Source organism: Neodiprion virginianus, chromosome 2 (assembly GCF_021901495.1).
Source record: "Neodiprion virginianus isolate iyNeoVirg1 chromosome 2, iyNeoVirg1.1, whole genome shotgun sequence".
NCBI classification, from domain to species: domain Eukaryota; kingdom Metazoa; phylum Arthropoda; class Insecta; order Hymenoptera; family Diprionidae; genus Neodiprion; species Neodiprion virginianus.
Window position 1 is genome coordinate 2,515,153 of NC_060878.1, and position 18,304 is coordinate 2,533,456.

General features: G+C 40.1%; 3 protein-coding genes across 3 annotated transcripts; 1 reads left to right on the forward strand and 2 right to left on the reverse strand.

Annotated features, from left to right (window-relative positions):
- Positions 1-1,856: 1,856 nt before the first annotated feature.
- On the reverse strand, positions 1,857-6,920 carry LOC124299191 (amine oxidase [flavin-containing] A). The gene is made up of 9 exons (XM_046752195.1): positions 5,855-6,920; positions 5,404-5,621; positions 5,157-5,313; positions 4,865-4,980; positions 4,136-4,281; positions 3,742-4,030; positions 2,850-3,073; positions 2,293-2,439; positions 1,857-2,117 (listed from the first exon to the last, which is right to left on the reverse strand). The coding sequence occupies exons 1-9, from the start codon at positions 6,021-6,023 to the stop codon at positions 1,997-1,999; spliced, it is 1,587 nt and encodes a 528-aa protein (XP_046608151.1). The 5' UTR covers positions 6,024-6,920; the 3' UTR covers positions 1,857-1,996.
- A 236-nt stretch (positions 6,921-7,156) lies between these two features.
- On the forward strand, positions 7,157-14,070 carry LOC124299192 (fizzy-related protein homolog). The gene has a single exon (XM_046752196.1). The coding sequence runs from the start codon at positions 7,764-7,766 to the stop codon at positions 9,243-9,245; it is 1,482 nt and encodes a 493-aa protein (XP_046608152.1). The 5' UTR covers positions 7,157-7,763; the 3' UTR covers positions 9,246-14,070.
- On the reverse strand, positions 13,724-16,446 carry LOC124299190 (nucleolar protein 58). Its single transcript, XM_046752194.1, has 4 exons — positions 16,242-16,446; positions 16,009-16,085; positions 14,475-15,907; positions 13,724-14,371 (listed from the first exon to the last, which is right to left on the reverse strand). The coding sequence occupies exons 1-4, from the start codon at positions 16,284-16,286 to the stop codon at positions 14,226-14,228; spliced, it is 1,701 nt and encodes a 566-aa protein (XP_046608150.1). The 5' UTR covers positions 16,287-16,446; the 3' UTR covers positions 13,724-14,225.
- Between the last annotated feature and the right edge of the window lie 1,858 nt (positions 16,447-18,304).

An 18,304-nucleotide genomic window follows, 5' to 3' on the forward strand; every position in this document is an offset into this window, starting at 1 on the left:
GACATTACCAATGCGCATCCGTTAATCATCGTTAAACTGTTATATCAACGCCGACACGAACGACACGCGATAACTGCACCGCAACCGCGTTATAATGAGCATAACGCTTATCGTCGCAGCAAGTGGCATTATTATTGCCCAATAATAATCTTATCCTACATTCATACACAAGAGACTTTGTATGCCACTGTATTACAAACGGCCGGCAATCAGCCAGTTGCCGGCCGGCCTCGCAATGTATTTCAAATTGAACTTCAGACCTCGACTCTTGCTGAAAGTAGAAGATCGGATGGGTTCTTTGAAATTATCGACTGATTATCCACTTATCGTTAACTGCCAAGGTGTCATAGTGGCGACAAACGCGCCCGTGACGTAGCTGCTAAAAATCGTGATATTGCGTCATACAGTAATTCAATGTTTTTGGTTGTCTCAGGTGAATATTTACTTTTTAAAGCGTGTGTTTTAAGCATTTTTGACGTTAAGGAATCCAATTCGCGGGGTACAGAAAAGACAATTTTTAAGTCCTAGGAGTTGAAAGTAGTCTTTTCTGTACTCCGCGCATGCGCTGTTGCGAAAAATAATCTGACATTACGCGATCCTTACCTCAATTTCGTGCTTGATCAAAAAACGCGCGACATACTCTTACTATAATATGAAGAATCGTGTGCAACGAGGAGGGAACGGTCTTTTCGCATCGCGTATTTGCAATATTCATTTTTGGGTCACCTGCGAGTCATGTTATAAACTTACGTTCGGCCCTAAAAGACCGAGTTGCATCCTCGTTACACAATATACTATTTTCCGCGCATACATACAGTTCTGAGCCCTCGAAGTTGACGAATTTTTGATCATTTTCTTAAACGGCGTCATAAAACAAACGGACCTTTTACCGGTTAAAATCAGATCTTTTCTATATACATAGACTAACGCATAAAGTATAGAAGCAGCTAACTAACCCTTCAGTTTTATTAGTATTATTATTATTTTTTTTCTATTATAGAGTTTATCATGTGACATAGATACATATTATGTATGCACACACATCAGTTCGAACTACGGAGGCGGCCCGCGAAACTCTGCTTCGATATTCAAATTCTTCAACGGATCTTGGCGTGATCGGCACGTTGTGCGAGTTTCTTTTTCACGTTTAAGCATTAAGAACCGGTCAAACAAGGGGCCTACTATAACACACGTGTGTGCAGAGTTGATACTCGGGTAGTTGTAGGTCGGAGAATATTTCGTGGAATCTTACTATACGTTACGATGGAATTCTCGCAGTTTATTTTATTACTCTTTTCTTCGACCTTTCTTTTTTCCGCTCTGCCGCTCTCCGCTCGTCTCGTCTCTCTTTCTCCTTAAAGATATTACGTCCGGAGGGCGGAGCGGAGCGAGGAGATACCCAGCGTAGTGGGTTCATAGTAAAACCCGTACGTCGAATCGCGACGACTATAGTCTGTTGTTACGATCTCCGATCTCCTCGCCACCGCTTATACACTCTTTCACAAACCGCGTTGTGACGTTTTTTATACCTCATTTTCATTTACCCTCACGTGGATGAAAGGATTTGAATAAATCCCTGGCTAATTTATAGAATTATAATAATATACCTCTCGCTGCTTCAGGCTATAAGACAAAGGTAGCGCAGCTTGAGAGAGAAACGGAACATAAATAAAAAATGAAAATAAATAAAAAAAAAAAGAAAAACAAAACAAAACCGTTACTACAAAATTTTTACTATCGAATTCCAATAATGTACTATACCTACCTATGAATCAATGCCCGTACGCTTATCTGTATTTTAAATAGGTATACACAAGTAACAGCGGGCACAATCGTTTATACGCAGAGTTGTAATGTTTATTTTATTTTATTTTTTTCAACCTCTTACCTGCACCACACACCTTGCCTTTTTATTGCTCTTTCTCCAACAGCGAGAGTAAAAAAAATATATACATGTATATATGTATGTATACTGGAGACTCGCGCGATTTCGTGTTTATTTAACCGGTTTGCAGTAGATGATTAAAATCGCGGTTACGATCCCCGTGGTGACAAAGTGGAGTGCAACTAAGTCGAGAGGTAGATCGGTCTTCCTGGCTGCGACCGGCGCCGTCTTCCTGAAAAGTCGTAACGTCACGGTCTTTGATTCCCTTCAAATTCCTCGAAGGTCGACGCACGTCGTCGTCAGCCTTGTATCCCTGCATCTCGTGCAGGTACATCATAGACCTCGAGTATACATGTAACCACCATCTCTATGTATCACGGGTTATTACAAGTATACAGCAAACTCACGGGGTTACAAAACGTAGCTCCTCACTGTTCAGGGACTGCGGACGAACCTGGTACAGAATAGAACAGGCCGAGTATTCTCCCGATTCAACGCCGCCGTCCATCGTTCCAGGCCAAAATCGCGCGTACTCACTGCACGCCCAGTAAACCCTGTTTCAGTTAAAAATCAGCATTTGTAATCAAGATCATTCAGAAAAATGGGAATAGTCAGGGAGTTGTTATGCACCATAGAGAAAAACGTGCCTTTTTTTTTATAAACCGTTTTCAAACTTCAGCTATATGCTTCGTTAATTCAGTCAAGCTAAGTTTTGGAAATTTTATCATTGTTCAATTTCTAATTATTTCTGTGAATCGAGGCAATACTGCGTGTTTTTTAGATCCAAATTTGTGTAATATTCAAGGTGCACAACTTCTGGAGCTGTTATGGTCATAAAAGCTGACCAACATTACCTGAGTTTCGTGGGAAAAATGTCAGGGTATTCTGAATTTTTTTTTACTGAACAAAATTGTCGCCACCCTTATGATATTTCGTTTCGTTTTGCCGAAAGCATCGAGCGAACCTTTTATGCGGTGTCAGCATTGGGTTTAGGTGATATTTAACGTGGCAAGGTTTCATCGCGCTCATGGGTTGGCCGCCTCGGTTCATCCCCGAATCCTCTTCTTCCTCCGACCATTTAGATTCCGCGTAGTGCTTCAACATCGTCGAGTATGAAAGGGCCGATCCATCCGCACCCCAAACCGTTCTCGTCCAGCAGTTTCGCAGGGCCTCGAGAGGATGGGTCGTCTGTCGGTGGAGGATAAGATTAAGGATATACTAGGCTTAGACTTATTTTACTCTTTTTTTTTCCCCGGCATGAACGCTGCTCGGTCTGCGGCTGGGTAGTTTTATTTTAGATACAAAATATCAAATAATATACCCCTGAACCGGGCATGGATCGAGCATTTCCGATCGAGCGGTCGATCTTGCCCGCGTGTAATTACGCCGAGAACGATCTTTCCTTGGCTTTACTTCGCGTTTTTGTTACTCTCTTCCTATGCTTCTCTAAGTATGTGTGTAGATGAATTATTGATTATTTATTTTCATCTTTTTCATCGCATCACTTTGTTTTCATCAATAAAACGTAAAAAGTGTAAAAGCGGTCAACGTTCGTCTTCCTCTTCGTCGTCATCGTTCTTCTCGTCTAGCCCATCCTAACCGGTTGGTATGGTCTACTGAACGAGCAAAAAATCTACCAGTATAGTGAAAAGAAACGAATCGAGTATCACGTCCCTGACTTCTATCCGCGGTACATGAACCATGTATGCAAGGATATAATGTCTACCTCGCGTATTACAAACTCGGATACCGGTGTACGCTTCGATGAACACATGAATGACGGGATCACACGCGCCTTCGAAGCGCCCGAAAAGCGGACGAGATTTCATCGTCGTCACCTTATTTTGATCTCGCACCTTTTCGTCGGCACTCCTTTTCAAAAAGCCCGCCAAAAACGCTGGCGATAAATCGGGCGGGCAAGTCGCCTCGTAGACGATTCGAAGCTCGCTCGGGTTCTCTATCGAGCCAAGAATGTCCCCGCTGTAATTGCTCCGCAGCCACCAGGCCTCGTCGTATTTTGCCACGAAGAAAGTCGCCCTTCCAGGCTCGTGAGATATTTGGTTTTTCAACACTTCTTCGTTCGCTGGAAGTATCCTTATTTTCGAACTTTCTGGCGGCGGCACGGCAACAATCACGTACTCGCATCTTAACGAAGAAAAGAAAAAACGCTTCTTTGAACATGATTCGCTTCAAAGCCATGTTTACATAGATTCAAGATGTAATATCAATGCAAAGGCTGTGTGATGATACTTGTATTGTTCGCCGTCGAGAATCGACACGTAGGCAGAAACGTCGTTGAATTCTATCAGCTTGACGAGGCTGTTCGTTTGAATTTTGGTCCCCTCATCGTGAACCGCCATCCGCCAGAGTCCTTTCAGTATTTCTTCGGCTCCGCCCTTGGAAAGCATTCGGAAATTAGAATTTACAGTACAATCCTCGTTCTTTTTCACTCGGTAATTAACCCTTTGCGGCACAGCGTCTCATATACGAGACGACTCTATTGAATTGGATATTCAAGATTTATATTCAATTTTTGAGATTTCGCTGTCATTTTTTTTGTTGCATAATTGGAATTTCTAGATGTCAATGTTGATGTTTTAACAGGGATTATGATGATTCCGCGAATATAGTGAGCGATATAAATCAACAAAGTGTTGAAAATGCGTTTTTACACAATCGATGTCATTGCGGGAAGGTTATGGGGACTAGAAAAGTGGAACTCGGTAATCTTGGAGTTTCTGATTCGCTGAAAACGAATCCGGCGTAGGAATTTCAAAATTCAAGATAGCGGATTCAATACGGCGGACTAAAATATAAAAGTTGATGCTATTCACTCATATTAGATCCGGCATTTTGAATTTGGAAAATTTCTCAGATCTGATCCCACTCTTGAAATCACTGACCTCGAGAACCCTCATACACGCAGTTTCAAGGAATTTGACTGGAAGCAAAAACGTGTGCCTCAAAGGGTTAATATACCGGTATAAATTTCCTCCAGTCGCTTCCAAGGGCGAATTTTATCCTCCGTTTTAACCCGCCTGCGCCAATTGCCATCGCGATGAACCAAAGAGTGGATACGGAGGCCGCTTCCAGTCCTGCGGGTGAACGATTCGCTCTATTTGTACAAGGAAAAGTTGAATTTGGTATTTTTTCTTCGACCGGAAACTGCGGTCTACCGATCTGAAAAATTTCCCTCACCCCACTCGACTGTTGTACGATATAATGATCACAGAAAATGCGTACTGAACCGTGATAGTTTAGACTGGTTTACCGCAGATAGAGAAAACGATTGCTTTCATGAGTTCTCGGGCTTCGGAGCCAGTTATACAGTCGTCGATGAAAGCGTCGAAGCTCATTCTGGCCAATTTTTTCGCCTCGGGATAATCCGCGCAGATTTTAAGGTCGGACGACTGGAAGGTCTGGTCCAACTGGAAAACGCATCTTCGTGTATAGTATAATGTATGACAGAATAAACCGATTCCCGTATAATTTTTTCCTCCTTTTTCAGTTCGTTATACCCTGTTGACGAAGTCATCGATTTCGTCCGTAATCTTTTCTCGTCGAACGACGATCGGGCCACTTCGAGAGTAGTAAATCCTGTCTTCGTTTCCACTTGGTTTTCTGTACTCCGACGTCAGTCCGAGTTCCCTTATCAAGCTGTTTATGTGCCTCTGTCTGTTGTCGATAAAAAACCCCTTCGTTACACCTGACACGGCAAGTCTTCCCCCGATTTTATCTGTGCAGTGTTATACAAGATTATTACTGGGCAGAATACTACTTGATTCGGATATTTACCGATATTTAATATGCCCATCACTATTCTTATCACCGATTTCATGCCAGACTCGATGTAGTTGAAGTTCGTCTCTGATTTTTTTGATCCGGCGATCAATATTCCGTCGTTTATATAACACGACTTTCCGTGAAATCGGTTCGCATGGATTTACGTCTGTACGGAAAAAAACTTACCGCTACCTTCGAGCACTAGAACGGAGATACCGCAATTTTTTTCGGCGATTTTATGGGCAGCCGAAAGCCCGGTAATGCCGGACCCAACAATGATCACGTTGTAATCAAAATCGTCTGGTTTTGGGCATGCGGGATCGTTCTGATAGAGGGAAGTCGTCCTGATTGTCATTGCTCAGCTGCATTTAATTAACAATCGCTATACGCTTATCTGTAACTTCTTCAATGCGAATTAATACCAATTACTCATGGCTATGATGTGTTCAGCGCGCCAATATTATCAGGGGCCAAGAATCCGAAGGGCTTGACTTCTTACTACCTGACCCATTTGAACTATAGTCGGAACCTTTTCCGAACAAAGAAGTCGAGACCTTTGTAGAAGCACCGACCACTCGTTTATCGTCGGTAGGATCGTCTATCCCGGTAAATTTCCCGATATGACCTGAATGTATTACAGTCATTCTAATTCCTAAGGGACAGTTTTGTTCCCTAAGTGTACATAATTTCAAATACCGCAGACAGAATTAACCCTGGTGTGTGCATACAATGAAATCACCCAGTGGCGTAACGATGTCTGCAATGTGAAAAATTTGCAAACATATGGGAAACGAAAGTGTGCCGTTAACTCTTTGATGGTTAGACACTTCTGTCCTTGGCCCATGATAAAGTCGAATGATATTTGTTCGCGAAGCTGTTCTAGTAATTAATCTGACGATTCATCATTAGCAAGCATTTTTACATCGTAAATTTTGTACCACAAGATCTCTTGACGCCGTAACTACCTAACCAACAGAATTATTGCAATGTGTTATTTTTCTTCAATAAAATCGCGAATAGAACAATAATCCAAAATAAATGTTTACAGCTCGCATAGAATTGCATAAAACTCAACAAATAGATCGTATAATGATGATGCGATACTGAACAAACATCGTTGAATCTGAATTTCAACGACGCGGGCGATTATTCCGAGCACGCTGAGTGAAGTCTACGCCATTGGGACGTATGCGATCTAGTAGTTGAAATTCACGCGCGGCCGTGAGGCGGCGACTCTAGGTAACTCCGTAATCCGTGAGCCAAGGTTTGCGTGATTTCCCCCCACCGACCCCTTTGCCGGCGGCCGACCGTTTCGCTGTTCCAATGAACTCAACCGGCGTGAAGTAGGCTCGTCTCGGCAGTCCGCGCGCCCCTGTCGGGTCAGACTCTAAGCACGGGTGAAAAATTAGCTTCATCCTGCTCTTCCCCATTGGCCGTCGAATGCTGGGTGGTAAAATAAAGAGGACAGGACGATACGCTATGTGAACCTCACGCAGCGTAGAGCCGTAGTTTGCAGTCAGCAGCAGCAGTCGTAGAAGCGGCAGTCCGTGTTGCGACTTGGACGGGTTGTAACTTGCACGGCTCGAGTAAAAAGAGAGAGAAAGAAAAAAGAACATCAAGTTAAAGAGCAACGAGAGGAGATTCATACGTACCGCAGTGACATCGAATCGAATGGACGTCGTGCTGGCTGGCTGGTCGGTTGAATTAGTAGTTACAACGGGTTGGTTAAATTGCGTGAAAAAATATAACTGATACGTTGTGCGACGTGAAAATATGCCTCGATACAGTTGTATTACAACCGATTAAAGTGCGTGCTTCGAGAGAAAGGAAGAGAGAGAGAGACAAAAGAAGGAAATCGAGAAGAGGAGAGGAAAAACGCACACACGTTACTCCAAAAAAAAAAAAGTGCCTGGCGCACGAGTATGTGGTGATCGGTTGTTGTGTGAAGTGCGTAGGTATTAATATATATTACTATTATTATTATTATTGTTGTTGTTGAACTGATAAAAGAAAAGCGGAGAAAGGAAAGGTTGACCGAGAAAACGAAAAAAATAAAATACGCAAAAAAACAAAACATTCAGTTCTGGGGGAAAAAATGTTCAATCACGAATACGAGAAGCGACTGTTGAAGCCTAATAATGATATCACGATAGACGCGACGACGATGATGATGGGCAGCGGTGCGAACTCGGGCTGTGGAACGCCCGTTTATTTCTCGCCTACGAAATCAACGAACAACAGTTTCGATCGTTTCATACCTACGCGATCGGGCAACAACTGGCAGACAACGTTTTCCATGATATCCGAGGGCGGCAGGGCCGGCCTGGTGGCGAAGAAAACTCGAGAGAGCGGGGAGGCGAGTCGCGACGGTATCGCCTATTCCTGTCTCCTGAAAAACGAACTCCTGGGAGCGAGCATCGAGGACGTGAAGGGCCAGTGCGAGGAACGCAGAGTCCTCTCGCCACTCGCGAGTAAGAATCTTTTCAAGTATACAACACCGACAAAGGATCGAACCCTGCTGGACCAGAGCTCGCCCTACTCGCTGTCTCCGCTAAGCTCCAAGAGCCAAAAGCTTCTGCGTTCGCCCCGCAAAGCAACTCGCAAGATATCCCGGATACCGTTCAAGGTTCTCGACGCCCCCGAGCTCCAGGATGACTTTTATCTGAACTTGGTCGACTGGTCTTCCCAAAATGTCCTCAGCGTCGGCCTAGGCAGCTGTGTATATCTCTGGTCCGCCTGCACCAGTCAAGTCACCCGGCTGTGCGACCTTTCCAGCGATAACAACAGCGTCACATCCGTAGCTTGGAACGAGAGGGGGAACCTTGTCGCGGTCGGCACTCATCTCGGCTACATTCAGGTCTGGGATGTCGCTGTTAACAAACAGGTCAGCAAGCTACAGGGACATAGCGCCAGGGTCGGAGCTTTGGCCTGGAACGGCGAAGTTCTGTCTTCAGGGAGCAGGGACAGACTGATTCTCCAGAGGGACGTCAGAACGCCGAGCGTCGTCGGAGAGCGGAGACTCGGAGCCCATCGTCAGGAGGTCTGCGGGCTCAAGTGGTCCCCCGATAATCAGTACCTGGCTTCAGGAGGCAACGACAACCGTTTGTACGTGTGGAATCTTCACTCCCTGTCGCCTGTTCAGACGTACACCGAACATTTGGCAGCCGTCAAAGCGATCGCCTGGTCTCCTCATCACCACGGCTTACTCGCTTCGGGTGGAGGCACCGCCGACAGGTGCATTAGGTTCTGGAACACCTTGACCGGTCAGCCGATGCAGTGTGTCGACACTGGATCTCAGGTCTGCAATCTGGCATGGAGTAAACACAGCTCGGAGCTGGTCAGTACGCACGGATATTCTCAAAACCAGATTCTGGTATGGAAATATCCGAGTCTTACTCAGGTCGCTAAGCTCACCGGTCATTCGTACAGAGTTTTGTACCTTGCAATGTCGCCTGATGGCGAGGCCATTGTGACTGGTGCTGGCGACGAGACTTTGAGATTTTGGAACGTTTTTAGTAAGGCGAGAAGCCAAAAGGAGAACAAGTCTGTACTGAATTTATTTACCAGTATTAGGTAAATATTTGTTCGGAGTAATAGGTAGTAGTAGATAGCCGATAGACATTACTTATACTTCTGGTTTTTTTTTCCTTTTTTTTTTACACTCTTTCTCTCGTCAAATGTACATATTTGTATGTTATACAAAAACATTATACAATTTATACATGTATATGTATAATATGTATATGCAATATACGATAGACCGCAAATTATATATACATATTATATATACCTGTATAAATTTATACATATATATATATATATCGGTTGTAAATCATGCAAAATTAGTAATCATGATATATACACGAATGCAGTATATGTACATGGGTATGTATTACGTGTGTATATGTATATCGGCGTGCTTAGCGATAGAATGAAGAATCCTCGATTTGGTTTTCATTCGTATTCTTCTTTCTCATATATTCTCGCTACTTATTAACTCTTCAAATCTGTTTCGTATCTAGTCTGATATTCGTGTCTTCATTTTTTTATTGCCTGTATCAAGAAATCTCAAAATTACTTATTTCTATTACGCTCCTTCAATTGACGTAATTCATCGATGATAATATGAAATTCAACTTCAGTATTGTTGTACCTTTTATGTACAGTGTGTACCCGTTATTCAAGTAGCATTCAAAGATCCCTTAAGATGCTGTTTTTTAAATCAGAATTTGTCTTACGAAATGAAATATGCTAGAGTCTCGTGGATATTTGTTGAAGACTAGAAATGATAGATTTGAAGAGTTGAGGTAAAAGAATATCAGCATGGGCATCTCTAAATTCTATTTTCTAATAACCATAAACACCAACAAATTTATGAATGTTATAACATAAGAGTATGGGTGCGCCACAAGCTGTGTAATACCAGTGAGTATGGATCTAGGCTTTTTAGACAAATATTACAATACACCACGTACTAGAGTAAGTTCATGGAGACGCACACACGCAAATATATATATATATATATATATACACGCGCATATATATATGTATATATTTATATATTATATATTATATGCAGCCTGCGACACGCCGAGCCTTGTGTGCAATAAGTCATTATTACAGTCGAGACCGAATCTGCCCTTTCAAGAAGAGAAATACCAAAGCAAACTGCAGGGCGTAAATAAAGTTACGCTTTATATATTGTATATTATAAGTGCATCTATTTACTATGCACAGATTGTGTAAATTATATTCCTTTTTTTTTTTTTTTTTCCCCCCCACTCAACGAGTTCGGAAATTATAATAATCGCTGTAGATTATTGAACGGCTGAATTTTAAAGGAAATGAATTTCTTGGGTACGTGTAACAAAAACTAAAGCTTACCAAATATTGAGAGAACGGAGCTTTTAGTTTTCACTTTTGTTTTCTTTGAAGCAAGAAAATATATTCAGAGGACAATCCTGGTAGATGAGTGTCATTTGTAATTTTGTCCAGTACAAAGTACTAAATTGTCGATTATTTTTGGACAAGCTTTATTACTATCACTATTATTATTATTTTGTTATTATTATTATTATTATTCATATTACCTTATTAGGAAGCACTTACGTCTTTGAGACATATATATACATATTTTTATAGCACGCTGTGATCGGCCGTTATGTTTGCGGAACACATTTCGTATGCAGTTTAAACTTGGGCCATTAATTTAGGATATATGAATGCATACATATATACATATATATATACATATTTATTCAACTATATACTGTATATATATGTATACGTTTTTGTTTCAAACATATATATACATATTTTTTTTTTTTTTATCCTCACCGTCATTTCGCTCGCGTTTATTTTGACGTCGTACAGCCGGGAAGTGAAGAATTAATATTATTTTTTATTTTATATACAAATTTTTATTTATGTTTCTTAGAATCTAGCTTACCTTAGGATAAAATTCCTGTAATAATTTTTCATATTATTAGTTGAACGAAGGCGAGGAGCCCATAAATGTGTAGATATTTTTTTTCTTTCGATTCTTTATCCCGCTAATTGTTTATTTTTTTTTTTTTTTCTCCCTCACTTTTTTTCAGTTGGTTGTAGTTTCTTAAAAGGGCAGATTATTCATATTATGTGTTTTTATCTCTCTTGTAACGTATGTGCTGTGTCCGCTCGGGTATTGGCAGGCTGGCCAGTCAGACCCCTTAAAAATTTATACAGACACTAGAAGGCTGTTTTCCTTGCCCCTCCTGTCGAGGGGATTTATTTCTAAATTATGAATTATACGTATAATTGCTTAGAAAACGTGTTTTCATTTTTTATCCCTCTTTTTTTTTTTTTTTTTTTTTTTTACCTTCAATTTAGATACATCATTTATTCTTACTATGAAAAATAATATATGTATATATATATTTTTACTTTTTTTTTTTCTCTCATACTTCTCGATAATATACTATACCTGACAAGAAACGCATAGAAAGAAAAGAAAAAAATTTACCAACGAAAAATGAAGAAAAAAAAAAAAAAAAAAACGAAAATTTAATATCCTAATATTTTTGCAAAGTCAAGTAATTTGTACAAATTTAAACTGAAACATGAATTTACTAATTTATATAAAGCAAAACTAATATATTATAGTTATCTATTCACTGTCGTGTGTAAAAAAAAAAAAAAGAATTATTCACTTCCTCAGATATTTGAACGAGGTACAATTTTGGATTTTATTCAAGTATTGCTAGAGAAAAAAAAAAATCGCTTGTAACAAGATGCAGGCATTTTGATTGGCAATAATCATGTAGTAGCTACAAAAAAAAAAAAAATAAAAAATACTTTTCAAAACTAAATTCAGTAATCTAATTTTATGCCTTTTCTTTTTCATATTCTTCTAAATTTAAACTAGAGTCAAATTTTTTTATTTTTCTCAAGAGTTTGCAGTCATACCTTGACAGAAATGTGCCAAATTGCAATACCGCATTATCGATTTCATTATAATACGCAGAGCGTGGAAGGGACTAACATTGAAAAGATGACATGAATATTTGGCCATTCGTTTCAAATGTTATGTAATTAAACGCTGACCTAAACTGCTTACGAGCAAATTTGCAATTACAAACAGTTTTCGCTGCAGGCTAAAAATTTCGTCTTCGATGCAAAGCCTGATATATTTCATTCGAAATTCAATTGATAAGTGAATTGTTCCTCATGTATTGACGATCCATCGATAGAATTGCAAGCAAGATAAGATAGTAAATAAATATCCATTTGTGGGGTAATTTGCGTTTTATATTATGCAGATTCTATGCTATATAACAACCAATAAGTAAGAATTAAATTAGACGGAATTTTATATTCGTTTCAATCAGTTTGGCAATTCGATAATTAGCGACGATTATTATTTGTACTCCAATGAAAGAAATTCCGTTCAATTTTTCTATTCTTTGAATAAATTGTCATTAATAACGATGCTATTGCATATTTAGGATATAAACACACTGCTAATAATGAATAAATTACTTTGGCTAATGCATCAAGTCATTGAATAGAACCCACTAATTCACTAAATATTAATCGCAATTAATGATTATTAAGGATAATTAATGTATCGCAATTCACAAATCTTATCATTGTAATATAGTTACTATATTCGAGCATGCGTCGTCCATTTTTCCACGTGTGATTATAAATCCTCTATTTAAATACATTTATCGAATTTATATGTATATATACATATTATTACACATGCATAAAACATATGTATTTATGTATGTATGCATAAGTTTAGTGCCGAATAAACAATAAAAGCTTTGAATGTAGTGTGACTTATTTTTAGATAGGATAAAAAGAATTTAAAAAAATACATATATGTGTATATTATAGGCAAGAAAATGAAAAATTTCGTCTCGATTTAATTTGTTACCTCAATATGTATATTGTTATGAAATTTTTTATCACACCTGGTCTGTAGGCAATGCGGTGGGAAGAAAAGCGTCGAAACTAACATGAAAATCTCATTTAATGTTTGCACTTTCTAATACGTACTATACAGATATATATATGCTATATATATATTATATCAAATGCATTGATCTCACTCTCAGATTTCATATTTTAGAAGCTTTTCATTTCAGTGCATTGAAACCGATTCGATGCAATTTGTGTGTGGTACATAATTTACTAAATCCAGATTAAATCAGGATTCAATTTGAATTACAAATACAGTAGAGATAGAATTAAAATCAGATGTTAAAAATTAGTTAGGCTCTAAGGCACATATATAAATGAAAAAAATAAATAAATAAATAACTAAATAATTAAATAAAATAATATAAAAATCAACAGCATATTTTATACTTTTTAAATATTGTATTGTAACCAGATATATAATTATCCATAAACGATAATTAAGGGTACGGAAAATTTTAACAATAAATTTCAGATTATTCGATGCATCATAGTTTTATTTTGTTATACCTCGATCGCTCCGTTTCATCTTGTCAAAACTTTTTCACGGAAAGAATGTTGACTTATAATTAGGTAAAAATACACGTGGGGTAGTTAATAATAGATTTATTAAAAAATAGATACACATTTTCTTTTCTCTGAATTATAATAGTATGCAACACAGCAGTACTGCTTATAAGAACAGGAAAACTTATGTATTCAAAATAATGTTCTAGTATGCTCATTTATCAAACGTACTTTATAAATCCTTTAGCACAATTATAATATGGAAACGGATTTCAACAATACAAGAATAATTCTACTTATTATACAACTCTTACTTTTTCACACACTGCACGAAATTAACCTTCATGATCAAATTGTACAACATTTTTTTGTAGAAATGTACACATGTATCCGATATTTAAATATTTCATACGTGGTTGGAAAAGGGTGGCGAAAAAAAAAAAAAAAAAATTAAACAACTTATTGGCCTAGGAGCAATGTATGTCGCTGCAGAGATATCCAAGTTAGCGATTATACATTTGTAGTGTAGTAGAGTAACAATAGCATTACTGCGTGGACAATTATCTTGTCACATATGGAGGAATAGTTAATCGTCTGGCATCGATTTCTTCTTCTTCTTCTTTTTCTTCTTTTCACTGGATGGACCCTCGACCTGTTCTGCGATTTCTTCCTCAGTTACGTCCGTCTTTACCTTAGATTTTTTCTGTTTCTTCTTCTTTGCTGATTCTGTAACTGTGAATAAATAGTGATGTTATTACCGAACATTTTTCAACGATACGACAATTTTCCAACTTCAATACCTATTTGCATTTAATATAGATAATTCTAATTCTACCTTCAACTTCCTGCTCCGGTTCTTCGACTTCTACAGCAGCAATATCTTCTTCTTCAGTTTCCTGCTTGACTTTTTTCTTCTGTTTCTTTGAGGTACCAGGAGTTCCGGCACTTTCCTGTTCCCCAACGCTATCCCTGACTTTCTTTTTTTTCTGTGGCACTTCGGCAGCGTCTTCTGCAACTGTTTCGATCTCTTCGATCAATGGCTTTTTATCATCAATCTGTGAATGCCTTCTCTTGCTGCTCGGTATAGTCGAGTCTGCAGCAGTAGGGTACTGCTTCACCTCTGAAGACGTGTGATACTTCTCAAACTTTGATTTGGCCTTCCCAGTACCACTGATCCTGCGCAGATTTCCTTCTTCAAGTATTCTCAACCTTGCCTCCAGTTTTGCTCTGTGTTCAGCTCCTAGGTCAAAGTTGCCATCCTCACCTAGAGCGTCTACCCTTGTGGCCAGCGACGCCTTTGCTGCAAGCATCCTTGACATTTTTCCCTTGTTCTTCGTCGACGATTGACCGACCAACTGAGCGTGATAGATCAATCCATACTTGGGGGTGTCTCGTTTGGTTTTTAGAGCCCTAAAAAGTGCCTTTTCTGCACCAAGAATTTGCACCGTGGAGGCGGGATGTTTCGCAAGATTGATGAGCGATCCGGCATGGGAAATTAGCCGGGCACCGACTAGCTCGCCGACAAGAACCGTCAGGTTCGGAGCCATAGCCATCATCCTGGTCTTGAGGTAGTCGTAAAGCTGTGTCCTGTAGCTGGATATCTCTATAACTTGATCACAGAGGTGTTGGATGTTGAGAATATCGTCGTCCGATATTTCAGTCCCCATTGATATCTCTGCCGCTTCTTTAACCTTTTCTTCTACATCCTCGGGCAGTGTGTCAGATAAATCTGAGTTTGCCGTGTTTTCCCTGGTGCCGATAATCTTCACTGTTTTTACAAACGCGACGTTATCAGTCACGAGTTTTCCTAGTTCAGGAAAATGCCAGCCGTACCATTCTCGGCATCGCATTACGTAGTTGTTCAATTCCTTGTCTAAATCGTCTAGTAAACAAACCGCTTGGACGATCATTGTGTCGATTTTATCAGGTGAGAATTTCAACTTGTATCTTGAAAGGCTGTGAGCTAGACCAAGCGCCATGGCAGTCATTTCTTTCTTCGGCAGGCCGGTCAACAGCGAATCCATCTGACTTCGTATACACCTCATCAATTCCTGAACGGCAGTGTTACTGATGCAGGAAAGGCTCAGTTTATCCTTTATCGCATTTCCTAACTTTGCATCTGCCACTGCCAGTTGCTCCTGAACCTCGGCGCAATACTTCTTCAGCATCTTTTTCAATGACTTGCTTACTTTTCCTTCGACCGCTGCCGTTGTTGCTGCCAGAGCTTCGGTCGTATCCGCAAACTTTTCGAAATGCTTGAGCTTGACGCTGAGGAAAATATGAAAATTAAATATCGTATTTATAATCAAACTATAAAGAATTACCAAAGATTAATCAATTTTCATGTTTGCTGAGTACGCGATACTTACATTCTGCTAGCAGCTTCTGGCGTCTCAAAGTCATGATAGAGGTTTTCTGTTTCTGATAGTTTCTTTTCGTCGAGTAGCTGTAAAAAAAAATTACGAACGTGAGGGTGAAAACAATCTCGATGAGTATATAATTTTTATTACAACGTTTTCACTCCGTTAGCCACGTGCGTCCCTGTGGCCGAACTTGAGTTTTGGTTATGTTCCGATAAAATGCAACTCCGATAATAGCTTACCTTAAATATGGCGTACCCCGCCGGGGTTTCAAATAAAACCAGCATCTTTGCCTGGTTTGCACGCTCTTCTGACGGTTTTCAATTGAAAATATTATTCCCAAAAATTACAACCACGCGACCGCCGGCATAAAACACACCGCGGAATGGAAAGGAGACAGCCCGAGCTGTGGTATGAACACTGTATCCGGTCTTCGTCTTCCAAAACCTCAGAGCATTCACTACTGGAGGGAGCCACCCATCTCAAGTATTGATCTCGCGAAAAATGCAGCCGAAGTGATGAGAGAGAGAGAGAGAAAGAAAGATATATGTGTCTTTCTCACTCTGCATTTTATTAGCTGAGAGGAATCGTATCAGCCAATCAGGAGTAGGGCGAGAGAGACAGATTATAAGCAACATATGTAACTCTCTCTATTACTCCTCTGCTACACTTTCTGCACACGCGAAGCTATCTCCAGTAGTATATGCTTGAAATTTAAAACCCGGATCAACCTCCTGAACTAACTACCTACGATCTAACTATACCAATTACCGAAGCTTAGTAGCTGCTCGCCAATCTATCCACGATCGGTAAGAAGAATGTACAACTCGACGTTGACTTAAAAATTTCCACACTAGTTGGATGGAATTCCAGAAGAGAGCGCCACAGTCGCCCGCCGCCGAGTCACGTGACCGTGCGTTCGTCTCGACTGATTACGTTTAAATTGTTGGAGTAATTTCGCCCACGAGACCGAGTGGATAATTATTCGTAACAAATTTTCTTCCCGACTCGTCGGCGGGTCTGTGTGATTGGTGCCGGTATTATTCCTGTTGTAATTTGTCGATTTAGTAGGCCGGTGACCGCGGAGACGAAGTGTTCGTTTCGTTGTGTCATTGTAAGTCGTATCATGCTTCATCGTTCGCGACGCAGTAAGTATTGTTTGAGCCGCAAAGTGTCGTTTTGATTCTCCGATTCTCTTTTCTCCGTACGGATGAAATTAAGCATCTGAATTGAACAATGAACAACGCGGAATAATCGTGAGACGGGAATGATGACCGAAATCATAGAACCCTAAAACGACGCTGCACGGTCAAATCGACCTCAGCGACCTTCTTTCCCGCGACAAAGAGTGCAGTGTCGGTTCAATCGTGATCGGTAATCCTGTGTTGTTTACAAACATAGATTAGATCTCAGATCTCGGGTCAGCGGGCGATGGTGTTTACAACGTGGAAAATTACCAGTCGCTCAATACCCGGCATACGGATGCCGTCGACGCGTTGTGAGTTAATACGACCAATTTCCGAAGTGCTCGACTTGTCCATATTGCCCGGTATCACCTGACCTTCATTTTTTTCTGCTTGTTCTTCAGGAGACTCGTCGAGATGCCGAAGACGAGGTAAGAAAACTCCTGTAAGGCATGTTACTAATTTGACGGCTGCATTTTTGCGCTGTTCGTTATTTACGTATTATGTCGATCAACGCCAGGGACTGTGTACGGTATCTTGCCATTTTTTAAACAAAATTACACTAAAAGTTGTCTAGAAATGTTTTCCAAAAAATCGCTGAAAATTTCAGTGAAAAATATCAAAGCTTCATCGCTGAGTCAAGAGTATTCTCCAAGTATAAAACAAGGCCCTTTTTTCAGACAAATATCTGCCGGAGCGGTAATTCGCGAGCAACTAAATATTCGACGCGCACAATTTACCGATAAAAATGGATAGCGGTTGAGCGCGTCTGATCTTATCGACGTCGTTATCTTACCAATAAATGGTAACACAGGCTTACCGATCGGCGGTAATACTTACCGACACATCTCCAAACGTTTTATGCCAGTTACCCACCGAGGCACGTCCATACATAACTGGCTTCTTTTTTTTGAAGAGAAGAGAGAGAGAGAGAGAGCATATCTCGCAACGACGATATCCGATCTCCGTAATGAACTTGCGTTCGGTTGAATTGCCTGTCACGAAGTTCGTTGAATAGAGAAAAGGAAACAGAAATAAAGGTTGACTGGAAGGGATCAAGTGTGCTTGGGATAGGTTAGGCATACGTTGCCCATTGCATATGTATGCGTTGCGGGATTTTC

Coding starts and splice junctions, on each gene's coding strand:
- LOC124299190 (XM_046752194.1), bottom strand. CDS start 16,286: ATGCTGGTTTTATTTGAAACCCCGGCGGGGTACGCCATATTTAAG. Junction 15,908..16,008: donor CCAGAAGCTGCTAGCAGAAT/GTAAGTATCGCG, acceptor TATTTTCCTCAG/CGTCAAGCTCAAGCATTTCG. Junction 14,372..14,474: donor ACCGGAGCAGGAAGTTGAAG/GTAGAATTAGAA, acceptor ATTTATTCACAG/TTACAGAATCAGCAAAGAAG.
- LOC124299191 (XM_046752195.1), bottom strand. CDS start 6,023: ATGACAATCAGGACGACTTCCCTCTATCAGAACGATCCCGCATGCCCA. Junction 5,622..5,854: donor TCTAGTGCTCGAAGGTAGCG/GTAAGTTTTTTT, acceptor AACACTGCACAG/ATAAAATCGGGGGAAGACTT. Junction 4,031..4,135: donor CTCGACGGCGAACAATACAA/GTATCATCACAC, acceptor TTCTTCGTTAAG/ATGCGAGTACGTGATTGTTG.
- LOC124299192 (XM_046752196.1), top strand. CDS start 7,764: ATGTTCAATCACGAATACGAGAAGCGACTGTTGAAGCCTAATAATGAT.